Here is a 20538-nt window from a genome sequence, read left to right on the forward strand (position 1 = left end):
GTTCTTAGGTTCAGGCAGAGATTTCACAACCCTCTACCTCCACTGTGAATCCCAAATGCTCTGCCACCTAGGAGCATAACATTGTCAAGGCCGTGCATTAGTACCACAAATAGTGCCAGATGACACAAACTGCTCACGTTGTAAAAAGGTACTAAACACTTAAATTAAATGCATGTGATATACTATCTCTATTCTTTACCCTAATCTGGTGCTGTTGCTGCTGCTGCTTTTTTTTTTTTTTTTAAATATGGAACATGTCATCCTTACCCAGGGGCCATGCTGATATTCTCTGTGTCATTCCAATTTTAGTAAATGTGGTATCTATAAGAGCATCTAATTGGGGTCTTATTTTTTTTAAGTTTATTTATTTGTTTTTGAGAGAGAGCATGAGCATGCAGGGCAGAGAGAGAGAGAGAGAGAGAGAGAGAGAGAGACAGAGAATCTCAAGCAGGCTTCTTGCTGCCAGCGTAGAGCCTGACTGATGGTTGAACTCACATACCCTAAGATCATGACCTGAGTTGAAATCAAGAGTCTAACGTTCAACCAACTGAGCCACCCAGGCACCCCATAATCTGAGTCTTCTAATACATATTTGTAGAGTTCACGGTAGTCACTCTTTCTTCTACATCCCATTAAGGGTAGGCCAAAGAGAAATTCTTACTAAGGGACTCTTATTATTCCTAGTTCTATTTTACTCATATTTTCTTAAAGACTTAAAGAAAGTTCAAGTGCAGAAATTTCTCTTAAGAATATGGTGGGGGGCAATGAAAGAGAAAGTTTTGGATACTGGATTATTTAAAGTATAATTTAGATCTTTTTTTTTCCTTTCATGGAATTGTGAATTTTTGTGTTTTAAAAAATCAACTAAAATTCTGATGTGAAAATATTTTAAAATTAAAAATGTAAAATTTTGTTTCTAACTTAAAACTTTTTAATTTTAAATTTTATTTTTTTAAAAGTTTTATCTATTTATTTTGAGAGAGACAGGGAGCAAGAGGGGGAGGGGCAGAGAGAGAGGGGGACAGAGGATCCAAAATCGGGCTTTGTGCTGACCGCAGAGAGCCCATGCAGGGCTCGAACTCACCAAGCCTAAGTCAGACCCTTAACTGACTGAGCCACCCAGGAGCCCCTGTTTTTAATTTTTAAATAAATGCAATCTTTAATAAAACACTAAACATTTTAGCAAGTGAATATATCTGTATATATATCTGTGTGTGTGTATATATACATATATACATATATACGTATATGCACACATACATATATATACGTACATCCATATATCCATATATGTATATGTATGTATGCATGTGTGAAATGTGCTCCTCCTTTGGCCTAGCTGGAAAATCACCGACTTAGAAAAACATAAATATACGCTAGCTTTAAGTATTAGAAGTGAAAGTAATGGAATCTAAATGTATATGTAGTATCACTTTGAGTGCAAAAAATTTTATTTTTGCCAATACTGGAAGGGGAAGTACCCGACCCAGGGTGAACGGTAGATTTCCGACGACTAGAAACAGTAGGACGACACTCTTCGGGGCGGAATGAAAGCGCCTGCGCTAAGACTCAGTTGGCGCCCGCCCTCCTGCTTTTTCTCCAGCCGCCCTTTCCATTTTTTTTCGCGCTTTAGCCACCCGGGAAGGCCCGCCCAAGCGTGGCTGGGCTCCGATTGGCTCCTTTGAAAGTCTACGGGCTATCTGATTGGTGGGCCCCGGACCCTTTAGCGCGGTGAGTTTGAAACAGCTTGCACTTAACTCCAAAGCTGGCTCTTGGAAGTTGAGGTGAGAGCGACGCTGACGTGGTAGCTGCTGCCGCTTTCGTCGTGGGATAATAAGCCGGGTAGAGTTGCTGAGGTCAGGGTCATGCCTACGGGGTGTCTGCTCGGCGGGGGTCGGCTCGGAGGCCCCCGAGAAGGAGTGCTGAGGAACCGGGTGGTATTAGGAGGCCGGGCTGGGCAGCGGGGCTCTGCGCGGGGCCAGGCAGGGCCTGTGGAGACTAGGCCGGGCCTCCACTCGGCTCCGGGCCTGGCCCCGGCTTTCCAGGAAGGTTCACGGGAGCCCAGACCCAGCGGACGTACACCGGGGAGGGCTGGGGCTGCCCTGGCCTCGGAGTTGCAGTCAGGGGTCGCGGTCGGCTGTTCCGGAAAAATGCCGCCGACCTGGCTGAGGAGGCGTTCGGGTCTTGGTTGAAGCCAAACCCTTGCATTGGTTCGACGTCGCGGAGTGCCAGGCTCCGTCTTAGGCCCTGCGGCTCCGGCCTGTCCCCTGTGCGCCCTGCTCTAGCCTTCGGGGGCGGAAGGCCAGACGGCTCCGGGGCCAGATACCCACGCCGGTTCCCAAACCCAGGCCGTCCCGGAACACCGAACTAACCTGTGGGCCTTCTCGGGCTTGCCTCCGTACCCAGGGCCGTTGTGCACCCAAGGCGTTTAAAAACACTTAGCCGAGGCTTAGAGCCAGAGGGGATTTGGATATTTTTCGTTTTAATTTTATGCTTGGTGGCTGTTACGTACAGTGCAAAGTGGAAAGCTAAGAAATGCGTAGAGATAGATACAAATATGTATGTATTAGTATTTTTATTTAATACTAGAGTTGGTCATGTGCACGTCCCGCTTCCTTTAAAGACCTGGAGGTCTCTGGCTAGGAGATGAAGCCATTGGCATTTTACGTCCTGCTGCTAGTACGTCCTGCTGCTAGTACGCAGCCCCAGGAGACATTCAAAAGGCATTTTAAAGTGACATCCTTTATTTTAAACTGTTACAAACAGGAAAATGGAGGGAGGGTAATTAAACCCAACTTTGAAATTGAAGTTTTAGCCATTTGTTCAAAGAGACCTCAAAGTCTTATTGTTCATTAGGCATATTAAATCTGGATATTGTAAAAAAAGGCAATTATCCTAATTCTTGCTATTTTGTAACATTAAAATAAAAAATATTTAATTTTTAATTAAGTTTAATTTAATTTAATGATAATTTAATATCATGACAATGTAGTGCAATTTTTTGTTCATTTAAAAAGATTTGTCTCTACCTCTGGGATAATTTTGCAGATGAATGTGAGAAATAGAACTTAAGTGTCACTCAGAGTCACCTTTACATATATGATCTTATCAGTGAGGAGAGGAGTGTGTTAAGAAATCAAGGGAATTATGATTTGGGCTTCTGAAGTTATGTTTCATTGGCAAACTTCTCAACTGTGGACGTTTTGAGTGTCTTGTCAGCATTTTAGCAGACATTAAAACAGTCTTGCTAATGGGTGAGCAGTATGGCCACATTAGCTCCCTACTGGTGTCTTTTTTTTTTTTTTTTTTTAAGATTTTTAAGTAATCTCTGCACTGTGTGTGTGTGTGTGTGTGTGTGCGCGCGCGCATGTGCGTGTGAGTGAGTGAAATGTGCTCTTTCCAACATGAGACTGGAACTCACAACCCTGAGATTAGGAATTGTACACTCTTCTGACTGAGCCAGCTGTGTGTCCTGCTACTTGTGTCTTTAAAAACTGTTTCTTGGGGCGCCTGGGTGGCTCAGTTGGTTAAGTATCTGACTTTGGCTCAGGTTATGATCTAGCGGTTGGTGAGTTCAAGCCCTGCGTCCAGCTCTTGTGCTGACAGCTCAGAGCCTGGAGCCTACTTTGGATTCTGTGTCTCCCCTCTCTCTCTGCCCCTCTTCCACTCATGCTCTCTCTCTGTCTCTCAAAAACTGAATAAATGTTAAAAATAAAAAAAAAAAATAAATGTTTCTTTTGAATTCTCTTCAAAAAAATATGAAGCGATACAAATTCAGTCAAATATTATTTAAGGAAATGTTTGGGTGTATAACTAGCACACATTGGTGCTTCTTAGAAGTGTTATGTAAAGAGAACATACTTTCGTTTTTTGTTTGGGGTGTATAGATAGATAAGTTTGTGTCTAAATTTGTGTGTTAATTTGTTTGGAAGAAGCAAATACTACACTGGTTAAGATACACAAATACTTCTGATGTTTTAAGAGCCAAGAAAGGTGGGAAAATCTTAATTGCAGAAGTCCTTTCCTTTATAAGTGTTTTGGTTTTTTTAATGTTTATTTACTTTTGAGAGTGAGAGCACACAGGCAAATATGTGTGGGAGGGGCAGAGAGAGAGGGAGACAGAATCCCAAGCAGGCTCTTTGCTGTCAGCAAGCACTGAGACTGCCCTGGGGCTCAACTCAGTAACCGAGATATGACCTGAGCCGAAGTTGGACACTTAACCGACTGAGCAACCCAGGTGCCCCTGTAAGTGTTGTTTTAACGTAACTAATATTAATGGGAAATTAATACTGTACTAGAGACTGTGGAAAATGCTTTACACATTGTATCTTATTACAAACTTTAAACCACCTTTGGAGTTATAGTGGCAGGTGATCATGTGATCAAATTAGTTTTTCCTCTCATTCTAGGATCTACCATATCTACTATTAACTATGGAAGACTATACCAAAATAGAGAAAATCGGAGAAGGTGAGTGTTTTTAATACCCAAGTTTTAAAAAAGGATTTTGTAACGCTTATAACATCTGTGACATAAAGACATGTAAATATTAAAATCAAATCTTTATGGTATCCTGTGCTAATGTGCATTAATTATATGTTCTTTACATGGTAACTTAAACACAAAAATGTTCATATCCAAGAGAACTGAAATTATTCTGATATGATTACCTGGCAACCCTCTTCCCCCCAGTTATCTTAAATATGAAACACTTAAAGAAGTATTTGTAATTTGAGAAGACTGTTGATAATTCGTATGTGTGTTGGGAAAGGTTAGGGCAGTAGAATTAGGTTTAACCGTGTACTTTTAATCTCCTACAATTGTTTTTAAGGTAAATATTTTTACCTAAACGTTCTAAGCTGCTACAATAGGCTATTAAGCCAATTTAAATAAGTTTTCTATATAGTTTCCCAGAATTAAATGATCTGTCTTGTTTACATCTTTAAACAATTCTAAACCAATAACTCTTACGTATAATTATTCATTCCCTTTCTGTAGTACTTTCATTAAAGTTTTTAAAGAATGTTTATATGGCATAAGTGATGGGTAAAAATATCCCTTTGCCTTTTTCCCCCCAACATAAAATCTAACTTTCTTTTATTTATTTTTTAATTTTTAAAGTTTATTTATTTTTGAGAGAGAAGGATAGAGAACATGTGAGTGAGGGAGAGGCATGAGGGAGAGAGAATCCCAAACAGGCTCTGCTCAGCCAGCATCAAAGCCCTATGCAGGCTTGAACCCATAAACCCTGAGATCATGACCTGAGCTAAAATCAAGAGTCAGATGCTTAACTGACTGAGCCATTCAGGCACCCCAAGAGCATCTAAGTTTCTATATAAAAGTCTCGGTATTAATATTCTAAACTCTATAGGAATAAATGGTACAACTTATACTATTAGAGTCTAATTTATGTAGGGTTTGTTTTTTGTTTTTTTAATTTTTTTTTATTTTTGAGAGCATGAGCAGGGGAGGGGTAGAAAGAGGGAGAGAGAATCCCGAGCAGGCTCTGCTCTGGTACAACTCGGGGCTCAATTCCAGGAACCGTGAGAAAATGCACAACCTGAGCTGAAATCAAAGGTCAGATGCTCAACTGACATAGGCACCCCTATGTATGTAGATTCTGTTTCAGGGATGTTTCTGACTAGTGTATTGTTAGTGTTCTCCAAAACTATACTTGTACAAGGAGTACTACTAAAAAGCCAAGGGCAGAATACTAGAAAGAATTTAGTAAGATACTAATGATATGTTTGGGTGGTGGTTGGGTTAGAAATCGATTCTTGTTCTTAACTTACAAATGTTAGATGATTTTTTAAAAAAATCACTTAGATACTTTATTAACACCTGGTCAACTAAGCTAGTCTTGTTTCTGAGTTAAAAATAGGTTTGATTAACAGACTTAATGTTTTCTGCTTTGAGTTTTTCTTAAGTCTTCAGAGAATTTAATGAGTTCTGATTTTTAGTTTGGAATAAAAAGAAACATTCTTTTTGTGTAAATGTGTTTTTCTTTGAAACTCTGGAACTCCTAACATGCAAGAGACTGCAGATTTGACTCTTGAGGAAGGTACTGTAATTGCTACTACAAATAGTGGTTCAGAGCATAATCTGAAATGTAGTCTATTTACTGGAGTTACAAGCCTCCCCAATTCTTCTACATGATACCTCCTCATATGCCTTGTTCTTTGACCTCTGGACCTTTGGCAGTGGCAATTCTTTCAATTTGTTTTCCTTAATATCCTTTTTCTTTGCTACACTGTAAGTAAGCTTTGTGAGGTTTGGGATTTTGTCTTGTTCACAGCTGTTTGAACAGTGCCTGGCAGTAGTGTCCAGCACTATTGGATGTAGTCAAATATTTGATAATAACATCAGTTTCCCTTAGTGTTTTTTCCTGTTTCTTCTTCTGGCTTGTATTGTTTTGACTACTCCAGTGCCTGGCAGTTTTAGATTATGTGGTGGACATTTTTTTTTTTCTTAAATTTTTTTTTCTAATGTTTATTTATTTTTCAGAGAGACAGAGACAGAATGTGAGTGGGTTAGGGGAAGAGAGAGAGGGAGACACAGAGTCTGACGCAGGCTCCAGGCTCTGAGCTGTCAGCACAGAGCCCGATGTGGGGCTTGAACTCAACGAGCTGTGAGATCATGACCTGAGCTGAAGTTGGACGCTCAACTGACTGAGCCACCCTGGCACCCCTTTGGTGGACATTGTTTTTGAAAAAATAAATTGTACAAATAATTTAAGGCCTAGACGATATCTTTCACACAGTATTTTCTTTTGCTTTTTGCCAGATACCTGGTCAAATTTTAACATTATAGTACTGATTTGAAAAGTTAAATTTCTTTCCCTCAACTTTTTATTTTATTTCCAAACATACAGAGAAGTTGAAAGATAAATTTAATGAACCTGTAATACATTTTACCAAGATGTTAGTTTTGTCACATTTACTTTATTATCTGTGTTTTAGCATATTGTTTTTCTGTTGACCAGTGTAAAGTAAGTTGTAGTGGTGTGCTTTACTTTTTATTTTTTCTAATTTAAATCCAAGTTCGTTAACATAGTGTGATAATAATTTGAGGAATAGAATTTACTGATTCATCACTTACATTTAACACCCTCTGTTCATCCCAATAAGTGTCTTCCTTAATGCCCCTCACCCCTTTAGCCCTTCTCCCACCCAACACTCCACCAGCAACCCTCAGTTTGTTCTCTGTATTTAAGAGTCTCTTGAGATTTGCCCCCCTCTCTGTTTTTGTCTTATTATTTCTTTCCTTCCCTTATGTTCATCTGTTTGTATCTTAAATTCTACATGAGTGAAATCCTGATATTTGTCTTTGACTGACTTCACTTAGTATAATATACTCTAGTTCCATCCACATTGTTGCAAATGGCAATCTTTCATTCTTTCTCATTGCCGAATAATATTTCGTTGTACATATGTATACCACATCTTCTTTATCCATTTGTCAGTCGATGGACATTTGGGTTGTTTTCATACTTTGGCTATTGTTGATAGTGCTGCTATAAACATTGGGGTGCATGTGCCCCTTCAAATCAACATTTTTGTATCCTTTGGATGAATACCAAGTAGCACAATTGCTGGGTTGAGGGGTAGTTCTATTTTTGACTTTTGAGGAACCTCCATACTGTTTTCCAGGGTGGCTGCAGATATGTCTTACTTCTAATACTTCTGCATGTATCTTCTGAAGATCTAGTCAGTGTTCTGCATTTCATTTAGTGATTGATATCTCCTTAATCTTTTCTAACTTAGAATAGTTCCCCTACCTTTTCTATCTTGACAGGTTGAGTTTTTTTTTATTAAAATTTTTTTTAATGTTTTATTTATTTTTGACAGAGAGAGACAGAGCATGAGCGGGGGAGGGTCAGAGAGAGAGGGAGACACAGAATCCGAAGTAGGTTCCAGGCTCTGAGCTGTCAGCACAGAGCCCCACGCGGGGCTTGAACTCACAGACCGCTAGATGATGACCTTAGCCGAAGTCGGATGCTCAACCGACTGAGCCACCCAGGCGCCCTGATACTTTGAGTTTTTGACAACCTGATTCATTTCTTAAATATAGACTTTTCTTATTTCAGTTATTACAAAGACATTTTCTGGTTTCTTCTAAATTACAAAGATCTGAGTGTTGTCACTTTAGTTTTTGAACTCTATCATGAGAAAACATCTTTTTGGATCATGGTAGCTATATCCATGATGTGGGACCTAACTTGGCCTTTATTCACTCAATAAACATGTGATAAATAAAGGTTTTGTGCTTAGCATTTAGAGTCTCCGTAACTTTGACTATAACATTTTTAAAAATTTAGTAATGTTTAATTCATTTCAGAGTACATACCATGCATGCATCTTATAAATAATTTTTGGTAATTGCCTAGTAGAATCATTCTGGTCTGTTTAACTAGAGCTCTGTACCAGTAGTTATGAGGGGTAATGGCTCAAAAAGAGAAAGAAGAGAACCATAGAGCACTTGTGATTTCTAAAATTAGGTAAATACTAAGTGTTTGCTATAAGTTAATTAATTGTTATGAGTAAATTTTAGACCTCGATGAGGTTGTACACTTGAAGGAAAGAAAGAATATTAGGGGGAAAAATTTAGTCCTGAATTTACCATTAACTGCTTGTACTATATTTATGCAAGTGATGATTTTTCCCGAGTCTGCTTTCACAGTGTGCCAGGTGATTGTGCTTCTGACTTAACTACTTTTGTGTTTTTTTTGTTTTTTTTTTTTCTTCAACATTTTTAATTTATTTTGGGACAGAGAGAGACAGAGCATGAACGGGGGAGGGGCAGAGAGAGAGGGAGACACAGAATCGGAAACAGGCTCCAGGCTCCGAGCCATCAGCCCAGAGCCTGACGCGGGGCTCGAACTCACGGACCGTGAGATCGTGACCTGGCTGAAGTCGGACGCTTAACCGACTGCGCCACCCAGGCGCCCCTACTTTTGTGTTTTTTGATGCAAGTATGATTTATACCCAAAAAATGGACAGATTTTAAGTGTACAGAAAGTTACCAATTTTTAAAGATGGTTGTAAAGATCCATAAAATTGAGGTTTTTAAAATCTGGAATGACTTTGGTTGTCCAAGAGTCACAGTTAATCCAGATTTAATCAAAATAATGTGAAATGGCTCTTTAGTCAAATTCTGTGTTTAAAATGACACCAGTATTTAGGAAGACCCACTATTGTATAGAATTAAAAAAAATTTTTTTTTGGTTGTTTATTTTTGAAAGAGACAGCATGAGTGGGGGAGGGGCACGTACACACACACACACACACACACACACACACACACACACAGAATCTGAAGCAGGCTTCAGGCTCTGAGCCATCAGCACAGAGCCTGACATGGGGCTTGAACTCACGAACCATGAGATCATGACCTGAGCCTAAGTCAGTTAACTGAACCACCCAGGCACCCCTAGAATTTCTCTTTAAAACAAAATTAGGGGATCCTGGCTGGCTCACTTGGTAGAGTATGCAACTTTGGATCTCAGGGTTATGAGTTCAGGCCCTATGTTGGGTGTTGAGATTACTCAAAAATAAAATCTTAAAACAAAATTAGAACAAAGTTTATATAACATCAGTTTGCCACTCACCAAACCATCTCTAATAATCTAATTAAGCCAGTAGATAATTTGATAGTAGTTCTTAGCCTTTTTAAAAACATTGCTACCTTTGGAGAAACTGGTAAAAACTATAATCTCTTTAGAAAAATGTACTCTAATCACTTTTGAAGTTATACTGATGTTACAGAAGAATAAGGTATTCAGTAAAATTTTATGTATAGTCAAGCAGTTCAGGATCTCCCTAAATTTTCCAATTCCAGTTTAAAGATTGTATTTATTTAAGATTTTATTTATTTATTTTACTTTGAAAAAATTTTTTTAATGTTTATTTTTGAGAGACAGCATGAGCAGGGAAGGGGCAGAAAGAGTGGGCGACACAGAATCCAAAACAAGCTCCAGGTTCTGAGCTGTCAGCACAGACCTCAGCTTGGGGCTTGGACTCGCAAACTGCGAGATCATGACCTGTGCCAAAATCGAATCCCTAACTGAGCCACCCAGGTGCCCCTGTTTATTTTAATTTTAAGTAGGCTTCACGCCCATCATGGGGCTTGACCTCATGACCCTGAGATCAAGAGTCACATGTTTCACCTACTGAACCAGGCACCCCTCCCACTCCGGTTTTAAAACGCACTAAATCTGGGGACTAAATGTGTCCTGTATATGAACTTTTTAAATCAACTAATCTGCCTCCCTTAATATTGCCACTTCTGTCCTCTGTATCCACCCTTCTCCTGCCCAAGATCCCGTATGTTGACATTGTTACTCCTTATCTGAAGCCTATATATCCAAATCAGTGTTCTTGTTAACTTCAGAATGGGTGGGAGGCTTTCCTACTATATAGTAGATATTGTGAACTTTAATAGATTTTATAAATATATATTTTGTAATGTTTGTTTATCTTTGAGAGACTAAAAGCATGAGCAGTGGAAGGGCAGAGAGAGCGGGAGACAGAGGATCTGAAGCAGGCCCTGTGCTGATAGCAGAGAGCTTGATGCTGGGCTTGAACTCATGAACCTTGAGATTATGACTTGAGCCAAAGTCAGATGCTTAAACCGACTAAGCCACCCAGGTGCTCCATATTTAATAAATATTTAATAAAATATTTTAGCCCCATTCTTTTTTAGATAAGGGTTGAGTATGTATTTGATATGCATAAAGCAGTCTATACAAAGTTTTCTGAAAGTGTCACAGTGACTCCTGTTAATAATTCCTCAGCCCAAATCCTCACCCTGTATTTTATGCCTGCTTTATTGTTAGATTGGATATTTGAAAAGAGATAAATTTCGATCTGCAAAGGATCCGTTTTCTTCTCTAAAATGTGCTGGGAAATTACTTGTTATTTAAATGTATGGGAAAATTGTGATGACTACATGAACTTTATTTCTAAACTATAGATGTGATAGGTTGTAGTTACCCGCAATTTCTTTTTGGAAGTGATGAGAGTATCATCATGAGTATGATACTTCCTAGCTGGTCACAGTAGACATTTCTATCACGTGACATTTTACAAGATGAGTCATTTTGTAAAATGTTAGTTTGTGGAGAGTGTCGTATAGTAGACATTTACTTTGTCTATTTCAGGTACCTATGGAGTTGTGTATAAGGGTAGACACAAAACTACAGGTCAAGTGGTAGCCATGAAGAAAATCAGACTAGAAAGTGAAGAGGAAGGGGTTCCTAGTACCGCAATTCGGGAAATTTCTCTATTAAAAGAACTTCGTCATCCAAATATAGTCAGGTATGGTATATTTGAATTTAAACCATTTTCCGCATACTATTTCAAGTGTGAATTTCAACGTAGAAATTTTTACATTTGTTTAATATCTGGTCTAATTGCTGAGCAGAAGAGAACCCTACTGTTTTTGTTAATTGGGGGTGCCAGGCATAGGAAAAATGGGCTGTTAAAACAGGAGCAGGGTGATAAGAGATTAGTATTGGGAGCTGAAAACTCAAGGTAAACCAGCCAAGGGAGAAAAAAAGTCCTTTTTCACAGACCTTTATCACCTATACCAGTCTGAGCTTTGGTCCTTGAAGACCTCTTAATCAGAGTCCTAAGACAGGTAGTTCTGTCAGATGAAAAAGAAAAGTGTTTTTCTTTCTTTTAACTATTTGGATTGGTATTGGCGGGGAGGGAGGGTGTTTCCTAACAGGCCAAGTTACGGTTAAATTGCATTTTTCTGGGGTTGGAGATAATGAGCAACTGTTAAGGGTTCCTAATAAATTTTAAAATTTATTTCTGTAATTCACTTCAGTGAAAAAACAAACTCTGAGCAACAAGTAGTCAACCTAGAAATGTTCTTTTGTAATAGAAGTGGTTTGACAGTTAGTACCTTCTGTATAATGTTACTTAATTTTCAGTTGCTGCCCTGAGAGTCCTTTCTCAAATTCTAGTTTAGAACTAAGGTTTTCATTACTAGGGAAGCTACCATCTCTTCTTTCCCAAAACAGTATGTACTTTTTGTTGTTACAGAAAATTTCTTAAAGCTTCACTTTCTGTAATAGCCACTGTTAAGTTTATGGAAGCTTTATTTTGTGAGAGGTCAAAAATGTTTCGTAGATATTTTTTTCCATATAATTGTTTTGTTCTTCAGTCTTCAAGATGTGCTTATGCAAGATTCCAGGTTATATCTCATCTTTGAATTCCTTTCCATGGATCTCAAGAAATACTTAGATTCCATCCCTCCTGGTCAGTTCATGGAATCTTCACTTGTTAAGGTAAAAAGCTTACTTAAGTTTATTAGTATTTATCCATTGTGAGTGTAAAGTGTCTATTCTGTAGAAGTTCCTGTGTTTTGGGGGAATATCCTTGGAAAGAGTGTTAGGAAATAGAACTAGGAAGATTTTTTTTCCACAGTCTATAGGTTAGATTGTTACCCCTTTTATTACTAGATACTGCTTCTAGTTGTAGAGTGAAAAGTTGTGCCTGAGACAACAAAACCAGTAGGTATGTATTCCATTGTCGGAAGCTAGGATGTTTTGGTCTTTATTTGAGGGTCAGATATGTGTGAAACAATGTAACAAAAGCTTGGGGTAAGGTAATGATGGCAAGTGGTTTTATTTTATTCTGGTTTTGAATGTTTTGGTTAATTTACAATAGACATTTCTATATTATAAATGTATAATTTCTAAATTATAAATGTATAATTTTTTTAAAAGCACTGAAGTGTATATGTGGATATGTCTTATCTTTACACTAACTCTACCAAACCACTTCTCAGAGGTAGGTACCCATTGTTAGTTTTTTAATAGTCTTACAGACACTTGCATGTCAACTTTGTGTACATACATACGCTGTTTTACAAAACCGTAAAACCCTTTTTCTGTGAAACATTCAACATATAGCCTTACCTGTTTACCTAAATGTTTGATCTGATTATTTAAACCAGTTCCATACTAATAAACATTGAAATTGTTTTCCAGCTTGGTGATTCATGCTCTTAGGAACAATGCTGCAGTGAATCCTTATGTATATTGATCTTCATTTGCAATTTTATAGGATAAGTTCTTATAACTTGAATCAATGAGTTGAAGATGTTTATTCACATTTAAAATCATGATAGTGCCAGTTGCCCTCCAAAGACTTGTAGCAGTTTACTCATTGTGGTGGGTAACAGTTACTGTTTTAGTACCTAGCTTTATCAATCTTTTAAATATTTTATCAGTCCATCATGTGAAAAAGGCAAATATTTTGTATCTCATTTAATAATTTTTCATTTTGGGGCGCCTGGGTGGCGCAGTCGGTTAAGCGTCCGACTTCAGCCAGGTCACGATCTCGCGGTCCGTGAGTTCGAGCCCCGCGTCAGGCTCTGGGCTGATGGCTCGGAGCCTGGAGCCTGTTTCCGATTCTGTGTCTCCCTCTCTCTCTGCCCCTCCCCCGTTCATGCTCTGTCTCTCTCTGTCCCAAAAATAAATTAAAAAAAAATAATAATAATAATTTTTCATTTTTTAGCCTTTTTATAAACATCTTCATTGATGTTTCTGTTAGGATATTTTTTCACTGGTCTCTAAGGTCCTTTTTGCTAACATGTTGATAATACTCCCTTTATTCCTTTTTTCTTTTGTTGTTTTGACTTGTTAATGGCATATACCATTAATAATTTTTATCATATATTTAACAGTCTTATACATAACTTTTGGACTTTAGCTTATATGTCTTTCAAACATCATGTATGCTAGAACAATACTTGACAATATTTTTTAGTAGGTTGCCACACCTCCCTTTTCTTTGTGTTAAATTGTGTGGATGGATCAAAGTTTTATTTTGGTATAAAGAACTAGGGATCTTAATGGTTAGCCATTTGTTCCAACAGTTGATTTTATGTATTATTTTATAATTTTGAACTTTATAAGTCAATATTGTTACTATGTATACTTCAGATTTCTGTAATATTCATGTTGCTTCAAATGACAATTACGTTGTCTTGGCAACACCTGTCTTGTATAATACTTTTCTCTGAACTAATAAATAGCATGTTATAATAATTGTCTCTATTTAAATATATAATCATAATATCCTGTTTGTTATTTCTTTTGGAATCTGTGACCAGGGTTTCTAAAGAGGAAATGAATATGTAATAAGAAATAGAGATGGACAAATCTTAATAAAATTAGAGTTGCTATAAGTATATAGATAAAAGTTTACAAAACTTTCTATACAGAAAACTAATTAGGACTTAAGAATAAGAGATGAAAAAAGAATGAGAGATGAAAAATAGTAGAAGACTAAATGAGTTCATATGGATGTGTCCATAAGGTGAATATCTTAGCATATCAGTGGTCTTCTCACCCCAAATGCTGCTTGCTAGTCTCAAATGGCCTGAAAGCTTTTGTGGCAGTTAAATTGTTTACCTACATTATAATTTCTTATATCTTTGAAACAAACCCACCAAGATTATTTAGAAAATTATTGTGTGGTACAGTTAAGTTTCTAACTTATGTTTCCTTCTTCCAGAGTTACTTGTACCAAATTCTACAAGGGATTGTGTTTTGCCACTCCAGAAGAGTTTTGCACAGAGACTTAAAACCTCAAAATCTATTGATTGATGACAAAGGAACAATTAAATTGGCTGATTTTGGCCTCGCCAGAGCTTTTGGAATACCTATTAGAGTATATACACATGAGGTATGTAGAATAGTGGTTTTTGTGTTTTAGAGTATGTGTGATTGCTGGATTGTTTTCTGTATTTGTTTTTTAAGTCAAGAAAGAAATAATAAAGGTTTCCATTGTGCAGGATTAATTTATTGCCTCTCAGCTCCAAACTCACCCTTCACTGCATGTTATATGAAAATCTAACTCAGACCTTTAAATATTATTTCTTTGCCAGTAGGTGTGATGTCAGTGGATGGTGTTGGAGAGGCACTGCAGGAGGAAGGGGTTATCCTTGCTACAGTTCTAGAAATTATTATTTCTTATTAGTCAGTCTCTTTATTCTAACCCTCTCTTAGTTTAGAATCTTTCTTAGTAAATTTTACCCATGCAAATCTCCTGTGTGTTTTTTGTCTCCTGCTTGGATCCTCTGGTACACAAATTGGTTAAAAGACAGGTTTTTTTACCTAAGGGTTACTGTTTCAGGTACATTTAGAAGCTACTATAATGGTTTTCAGTGTTAATACAGATGACATGGCATTTCATTTGTTATTTCTGGAGAGAAAGGGAATATTGAATTGTATAATAGAGAGCTTCTGGAAAACTGTCTTCTGTGGGGTTGTCTATCCCTGAGCCCAAAGACTATCTTCAAATCAAAACTTAGAACAGTGTTCATTTGGTTAGATGTCTTGGCTTCTTTTTATCATCCCTTTTTATTATTTTTCCCATAGCTGTATAAATAAAGATTATTTGGTTCCCATTGGCTTAAACAGATGCTTAAGTTAGAGATGATATTTTTGCCGTGACAAATTATAGATAGTAAAATAATAGATTACCCCTAGGCCACTGTTACTTGACTTATGTTTTTATTTTTTTAAGTTTATTTTGAGAGAAAGCACAAGCAAGTGCTGGTGGAGTAGGGGCAGAGAGAGGGAGAGAATTCCAAGCAGGCTCCGTACCGGGCTTGAGCTCATGCATAAACTGAGATCATGACCTGAGCAGAAATCAAGAGTTAGACGTTTAGCTGACTGAGCCACCCAGGAGTCCCTGACTTAACATTGTTAGCATGTAAGCAGTATTCATTCATTTGTACGGTGCCACACTGAATTTATTATCAATTGCCTTTTTGTTTTTTTTGAAAAGTGAATGCTATCTTGACTTTTTTTTTTATCCTTTTCCTCTAATGATTTGAAAAGCAAGAAAAGAGTTGGTATGTTTGTATAGTGTTTTTTAACCTAATGAATAGAACTTAGGAATGAAATATTTATCTTCCATTTAGTATATTGTGTATAGTTAATTGACTTTCAAACAATATTATCAGAGGAATTAATGGAACTTTCTAAAGGATAGTCCTACTGAAATATAAATGTTTATATTTAGGTATTTAATGCATTTTTTAAATTTATTACTTAATTAAAAAAATTTTTTAATGTATTTATTTAAAGGTATTTTTATTCAGTGTAAAAATTTGCTTTGTAATAGGTAGTGACACTCTGGTATAGATCTCCAGAAGTACTGCTGGGGTCAGCTCGCTACTCAACTCCAGTTGACATTTGGAGTATAGGCACTATATTTGCAGAATTAGCAACTAAGAAACCACTTTTCCATGGGGATTCAGAAATTGATCAACTCTTCAGAATTTTCAGGTATTTTTGCCTTATATTTAAGCTTTTAAGAAGTTTTCAGATGAAATAATAATAAGGCAACATGTATAACAATAAGATTATATGTATGCTTTAATAATTTTTTTGTTTTTCTCTGGCTTTTAGAGCTTTGGGCACCCCCAATAATGAAGTGTGGCCAGAAGTGGAATCTTTACAGGACTATAAGAATACATTTCCCAAGTGGAAACCAGGAAGTCTGGCATCCCATGTCAAAAACTTGGATGAAAATGGCTTGGATCTGCTCTCGGTAAGAAGACCCTTTATACTGATTTCAACATTATTGATTCTGAATGTACTCAATTCCTTTCTTTTACCTGGGAAATAGAAAGCCAATATATATTGTGCTAGGCACATAGCTATTATGACTGTTAATGTTTATTATGTTACTAGCTTCATTTTAGATACCAAGAAACATTAGTGGTTTTGAGAGGAGGATTCAGCATTAGATGTTATTTGTTTGTTTTTTTAATCTTACATAGCGAAGATGCTCTGTGAAGGCAAGGCCAGGGTTAGTACACCTTTATTTAAGTTGCTGGTGTGTAATGGCCCTCCCTTCTAACTTTTTGTCCCGGTGTGTACTACTTTTTAGTTTATCCGAGACATAGGTTTTTCCTTATTGCTTGATATTTTTAGTTATTAAAGCCATTTACTGCATGAACTCTCATTTCTTACTTTGTGCCTTATTTCTACATCAGAAAGGTTAGGAGGAATAATGTAATTCTTATAAATCCATGGGGCATGTCTGACTTTTCATTTCACCTCAGGTCATGACCCCAGGATCCTTGGGATCAAGTCCCTCATAGGGCTCTGCACTGAGCATGGAGCCTGCTTGAGATTATCTCTTTCCCTCTGTTCCTTTTCCCTGCTCTCTCTCTCTCTCTCTCTCTCTCAGTCTCTCTCTCAAAAAAAAAAAAAAAAAAAAGCATTAACAAACTATAAAAAAAAATTGCATTTACTACTACATTGCCACTCTCAACTAATAGTTGTTTTCTTTAAAAATAGGGCCAAAAAAATCTATTAGGATAAAAAAGAAATTGTCCTAGGCCTGCTTTAGGAAAATTGTTTTTAGAACAGTATTTAAATATTGAGCTTTTCTCTCAACAATAGCCAAATTATGGAAAGAGCCTAAATGTCCATCAACTGATGAATGGATAAAGAAATTGTGGTTTATATACACAATGGAGTACTACGTGGCAATGAGAAAGAATGAAATATGGCCCTTTGTAGCAACGTGGATGGAGCTGGAGAGTGTTATACTAAGTGAAATAAGCCATACAGAGAAAGACAGATACCACATGTTTTCACTCTTACGTGGATCCTGAGAAACTTAACAGGAACCCATGGGGGAGGGGAAGGAAAAAAAAAAAAGGTTAGAGTGGGAGAGAGCCAAAGCATGAGACTCTTAAAAACTGAGAACAAACTGAGGGCTGATGGGGGGGTGCGAGGGAGGGGAGGGTGGGTGATGGGTATTGAAGAGGGCATCTTTCTGGGATGAGCACTGGGTGTTGTATGGAAACCAATTTGACAATAAATTTCATATATTTAAAAAAAATAAAAATAAAAAATAACAAAAAAAATATTGAGCTTTTATTTGTTTATTTTTTTAAAAGTTTATTTATTTTGAGAGAGAGTGCACGTGGCGGGGGGGGGGGTGGGGTGGGGCAGAGAGAGAATCCCAAGCAGGCTCTGCACTGTCAGTGCAAAGCCCTACCCAGGGCTTGATCTTGTAAACCTTGAGATCATGACCTGAGCTGAAATCAAGAGTCAGGCGCTTAGCTGACTGAGCCACTCAAGCACCTCTAAATATCGAACTTTTGTTTATTTTTTTTTAAGTACATTTAGTTTGAGAGAGACAACACAAGTGAGGGAGGGTCAGAGAGAAGGGAGGGAGCAAGAATCCCAAGCAGGCTCTGCACCAGTGGTGCAGAACTCCACAGAGCCCGACACAGAGCTTGAACCCACAAACTGTAGTACAGACCCCTACACGGAGCTCATACCCACGAGCTGTGAGATCATGACCTGAGCTGAAGTCAGACACTTAACTAACTGAGCCACCCAGATGCCCCCTAAATCTTAAGCTTTTAGATGGAACTAATTTTTATGAATCTTGGCTAATGTAATATTGTGATATTATCCTGTAAATCTTCTAATTGGTCTTTGGGCTCCTTTCAGAATTTATAAATCATTATGCCTCTAAATTCAGCTCAGATTTCCAAATTGCTTACAGTGAAATCCCAAGTCCTTTACCTGTCATTCAGATATTTTATGTATCAATATTATTGATTTGACTTAGAAGTCCTTTCAGATCTGTCTTTTTAGCTTCTGTAATTCTTGAACACAAAGAATTTCACTTCAGTCAATGAAACTCAAATACTGTAAATCATGATTCCTTAGTCTAGCTAGTATTGACATCTTGGACTGGATCATTTTTTGTTAATGGGATCGGTCCTGTACACTATAAGATATTTAACAACTTTCCAGTCCTTTGCCCTATACCTGCCTGTAGCATGTTCCTCTCAGTTGTGACAATTGCCAAATGCCAGACATTGCCAAATGTTCACTGAGGGGCAGAATCTCACCCAGATGAGAACCACTACTGTAAAACATCAGACTTGGTTTCACATTTAAGCTTTACCACTGCTTAGCTTTATGAATTGCTGGGGCAAGCCGCTTAACCTCTGAGCCTCAGTGTCCTCATTGTAAAATGGGACCAATACTTACCTTTGTTGTGAGGATTGTGTAACACGGTATGTGTCAAGCACTTAATATAGTGCTAAATATGTAATAGCAGCTCAAAGGGTAACTAGATAGTAAAAGTATGTCTGGTTCGCTTATTGATTTGATTTTCTTTAAGATTAATGTTTCTTAAAGATGAAATTTAAGATCAGCATTAAACTTTATGCAGTCTTTTCTGGTTATGTGTAAATTAAGTTTAATACTAGATTGACCATCATTCATTTAGTCTCTCATTTTAACTATGTTTATAACACATTGTGCTCTGGTTTTGTTTTTATTTGGAACTTGATGGAAGCTACATTAGAAACCACTATAGCTAATTGCCACCATTTCAAGAATGTTGTAAATAACTCAGATGGCCATTTAATTCTCAAAGTAAATATAGTTAACTAGATATCTTTCTTAAATTTATGTCCTGGTTTTAAAACTATCTCTATCCCACTAAGAATGCTTGTGTCTTAAAGCATAATTTATAGCAGAAAGAGGTTATTGAGGTATCTACGATTTAAGGAATAAGAGCTAGAGGGTGAAGTATGGAGGATTGAGACATTTATGTGGTATGGTACTGAACTAATGGAAATGTTCATGTAGTAGTAATTTTTATTAAAATTATTAGCTTATGGCTTATTGGTAGAAAAATTAAAGCTTTATTTTTTTATGGTTCATTTCTTAAGTCAAAACCTTTTTTCTTTTTTATCTCCCCGCCCCCCCCTCCAGAAAATGTTGGTCTATGATCCTGCCAAACGAATTTCTGGCAAAATGGCACTGAATCATCCATATTTTAATGATTTGGACAATCAGATTAAGAAGATGTAGCTTTCTGAGCATTTCCACGTATCAAAAACAGATAGTTATATTTTTACTGTTAACTTTGTCTATTTTTTGTTTTGTGTTTTTCTTTCTTTGTCGTAAACTTAAGCTGTACTTCATCTTCTGATTTCAAAACTGTAACTTAAAAATGTAAATATTGTTCTATATGAATTTAAATATAATAATTCTGTATATGTTTATAGATCTCACTGTAACAACTATATGTTACCATAATAAAAGTATAAATCTAGTACTGATGTCAGGAATTGGAAAAATTTTGAGTTAGCTTAAATCATCTCAAATCTTTAGAGTCTGGTTTTCCTGTAGTTGGAACCACCAAAATTTAGGAAAGTGTGCTAAGTTCAAAGTTCATAAAGCTTTGAAGTTTTTTTATGCTCTGTTTAAATTTTTGTCTGTTTCTTGCCAAGTGGTAACCGTACAACCTGCCTAAAGATGAGTATTTTTCTGCTGTTATTTCAATTTGTGACCTAAATGTTCAAGCATTCAGAATGAGAAAACTATTGAGATTCGAGAAATGATGCTAAATTTATAGAGGTTTTCAGTAACCTATAAAACTAACATTAGAGCATGCCAAAGTTTGCTAGGTTTTACAGTCAAAGATCAAGGGCTGCTCACAGCAGGGAAGAACAGTTTAGAAAATTTAT

General features: G+C 37.1%; 1 protein-coding gene and 1 non-coding gene across 5 annotated transcripts; one reads left to right on the forward strand and one right to left on the reverse strand.

Moving 5' to 3' along the window:
- Positions 1 to 226: 226 nt before the first annotated feature.
- Positions 227 to 333, reverse strand: LOC131493738 (U6 spliceosomal RNA). The gene has a single exon (XR_009252831.1). It is a non-coding gene; the product is annotated as a U6 spliceosomal RNA (small nuclear RNA).
- Positions 334 to 1719: 1386 nt separating this feature from the next.
- On the forward strand, positions 1720 to 20123 carry CDK1 (cyclin dependent kinase 1). Of its 4 annotated transcripts, none has more exons than XM_058696421.1 (8): positions 1721 to 1856; positions 4410 to 4470; positions 11159 to 11315; positions 12169 to 12292; positions 14529 to 14699; positions 16146 to 16309; positions 16433 to 16574; positions 19781 to 20123. In XM_058696421.1, exons 2-8 carry the CDS (start codon positions 4434 to 4436, stop codon positions 19877 to 19879), a joined length of 894 nt encoding a protein of 297 aa, XP_058552404.1. In that variant the 5' UTR covers positions 1721 to 1856; positions 4410 to 4433; the 3' UTR covers positions 19880 to 20123. The 4 variants fall into 4 exon arrangements, with proteins under 4 accessions (XP_058552407.1, XP_058552404.1, XP_058552406.1 ...); XM_058696423.1 differs by having other exon boundaries at positions 1734 to 1784; XM_058696422.1 differs by having other exon boundaries at positions 1771 to 1842.
- Positions 20124 to 20538: the final 415 nt, after the last annotated feature.

Source organism: Neofelis nebulosa, chromosome 13 (genome assembly GCF_028018385.1).
Source record: "Neofelis nebulosa isolate mNeoNeb1 chromosome 13, mNeoNeb1.pri, whole genome shotgun sequence".
NCBI classification, from domain to species: Eukaryota; Metazoa; Chordata; class Mammalia; order Carnivora; family Felidae; genus Neofelis; species Neofelis nebulosa.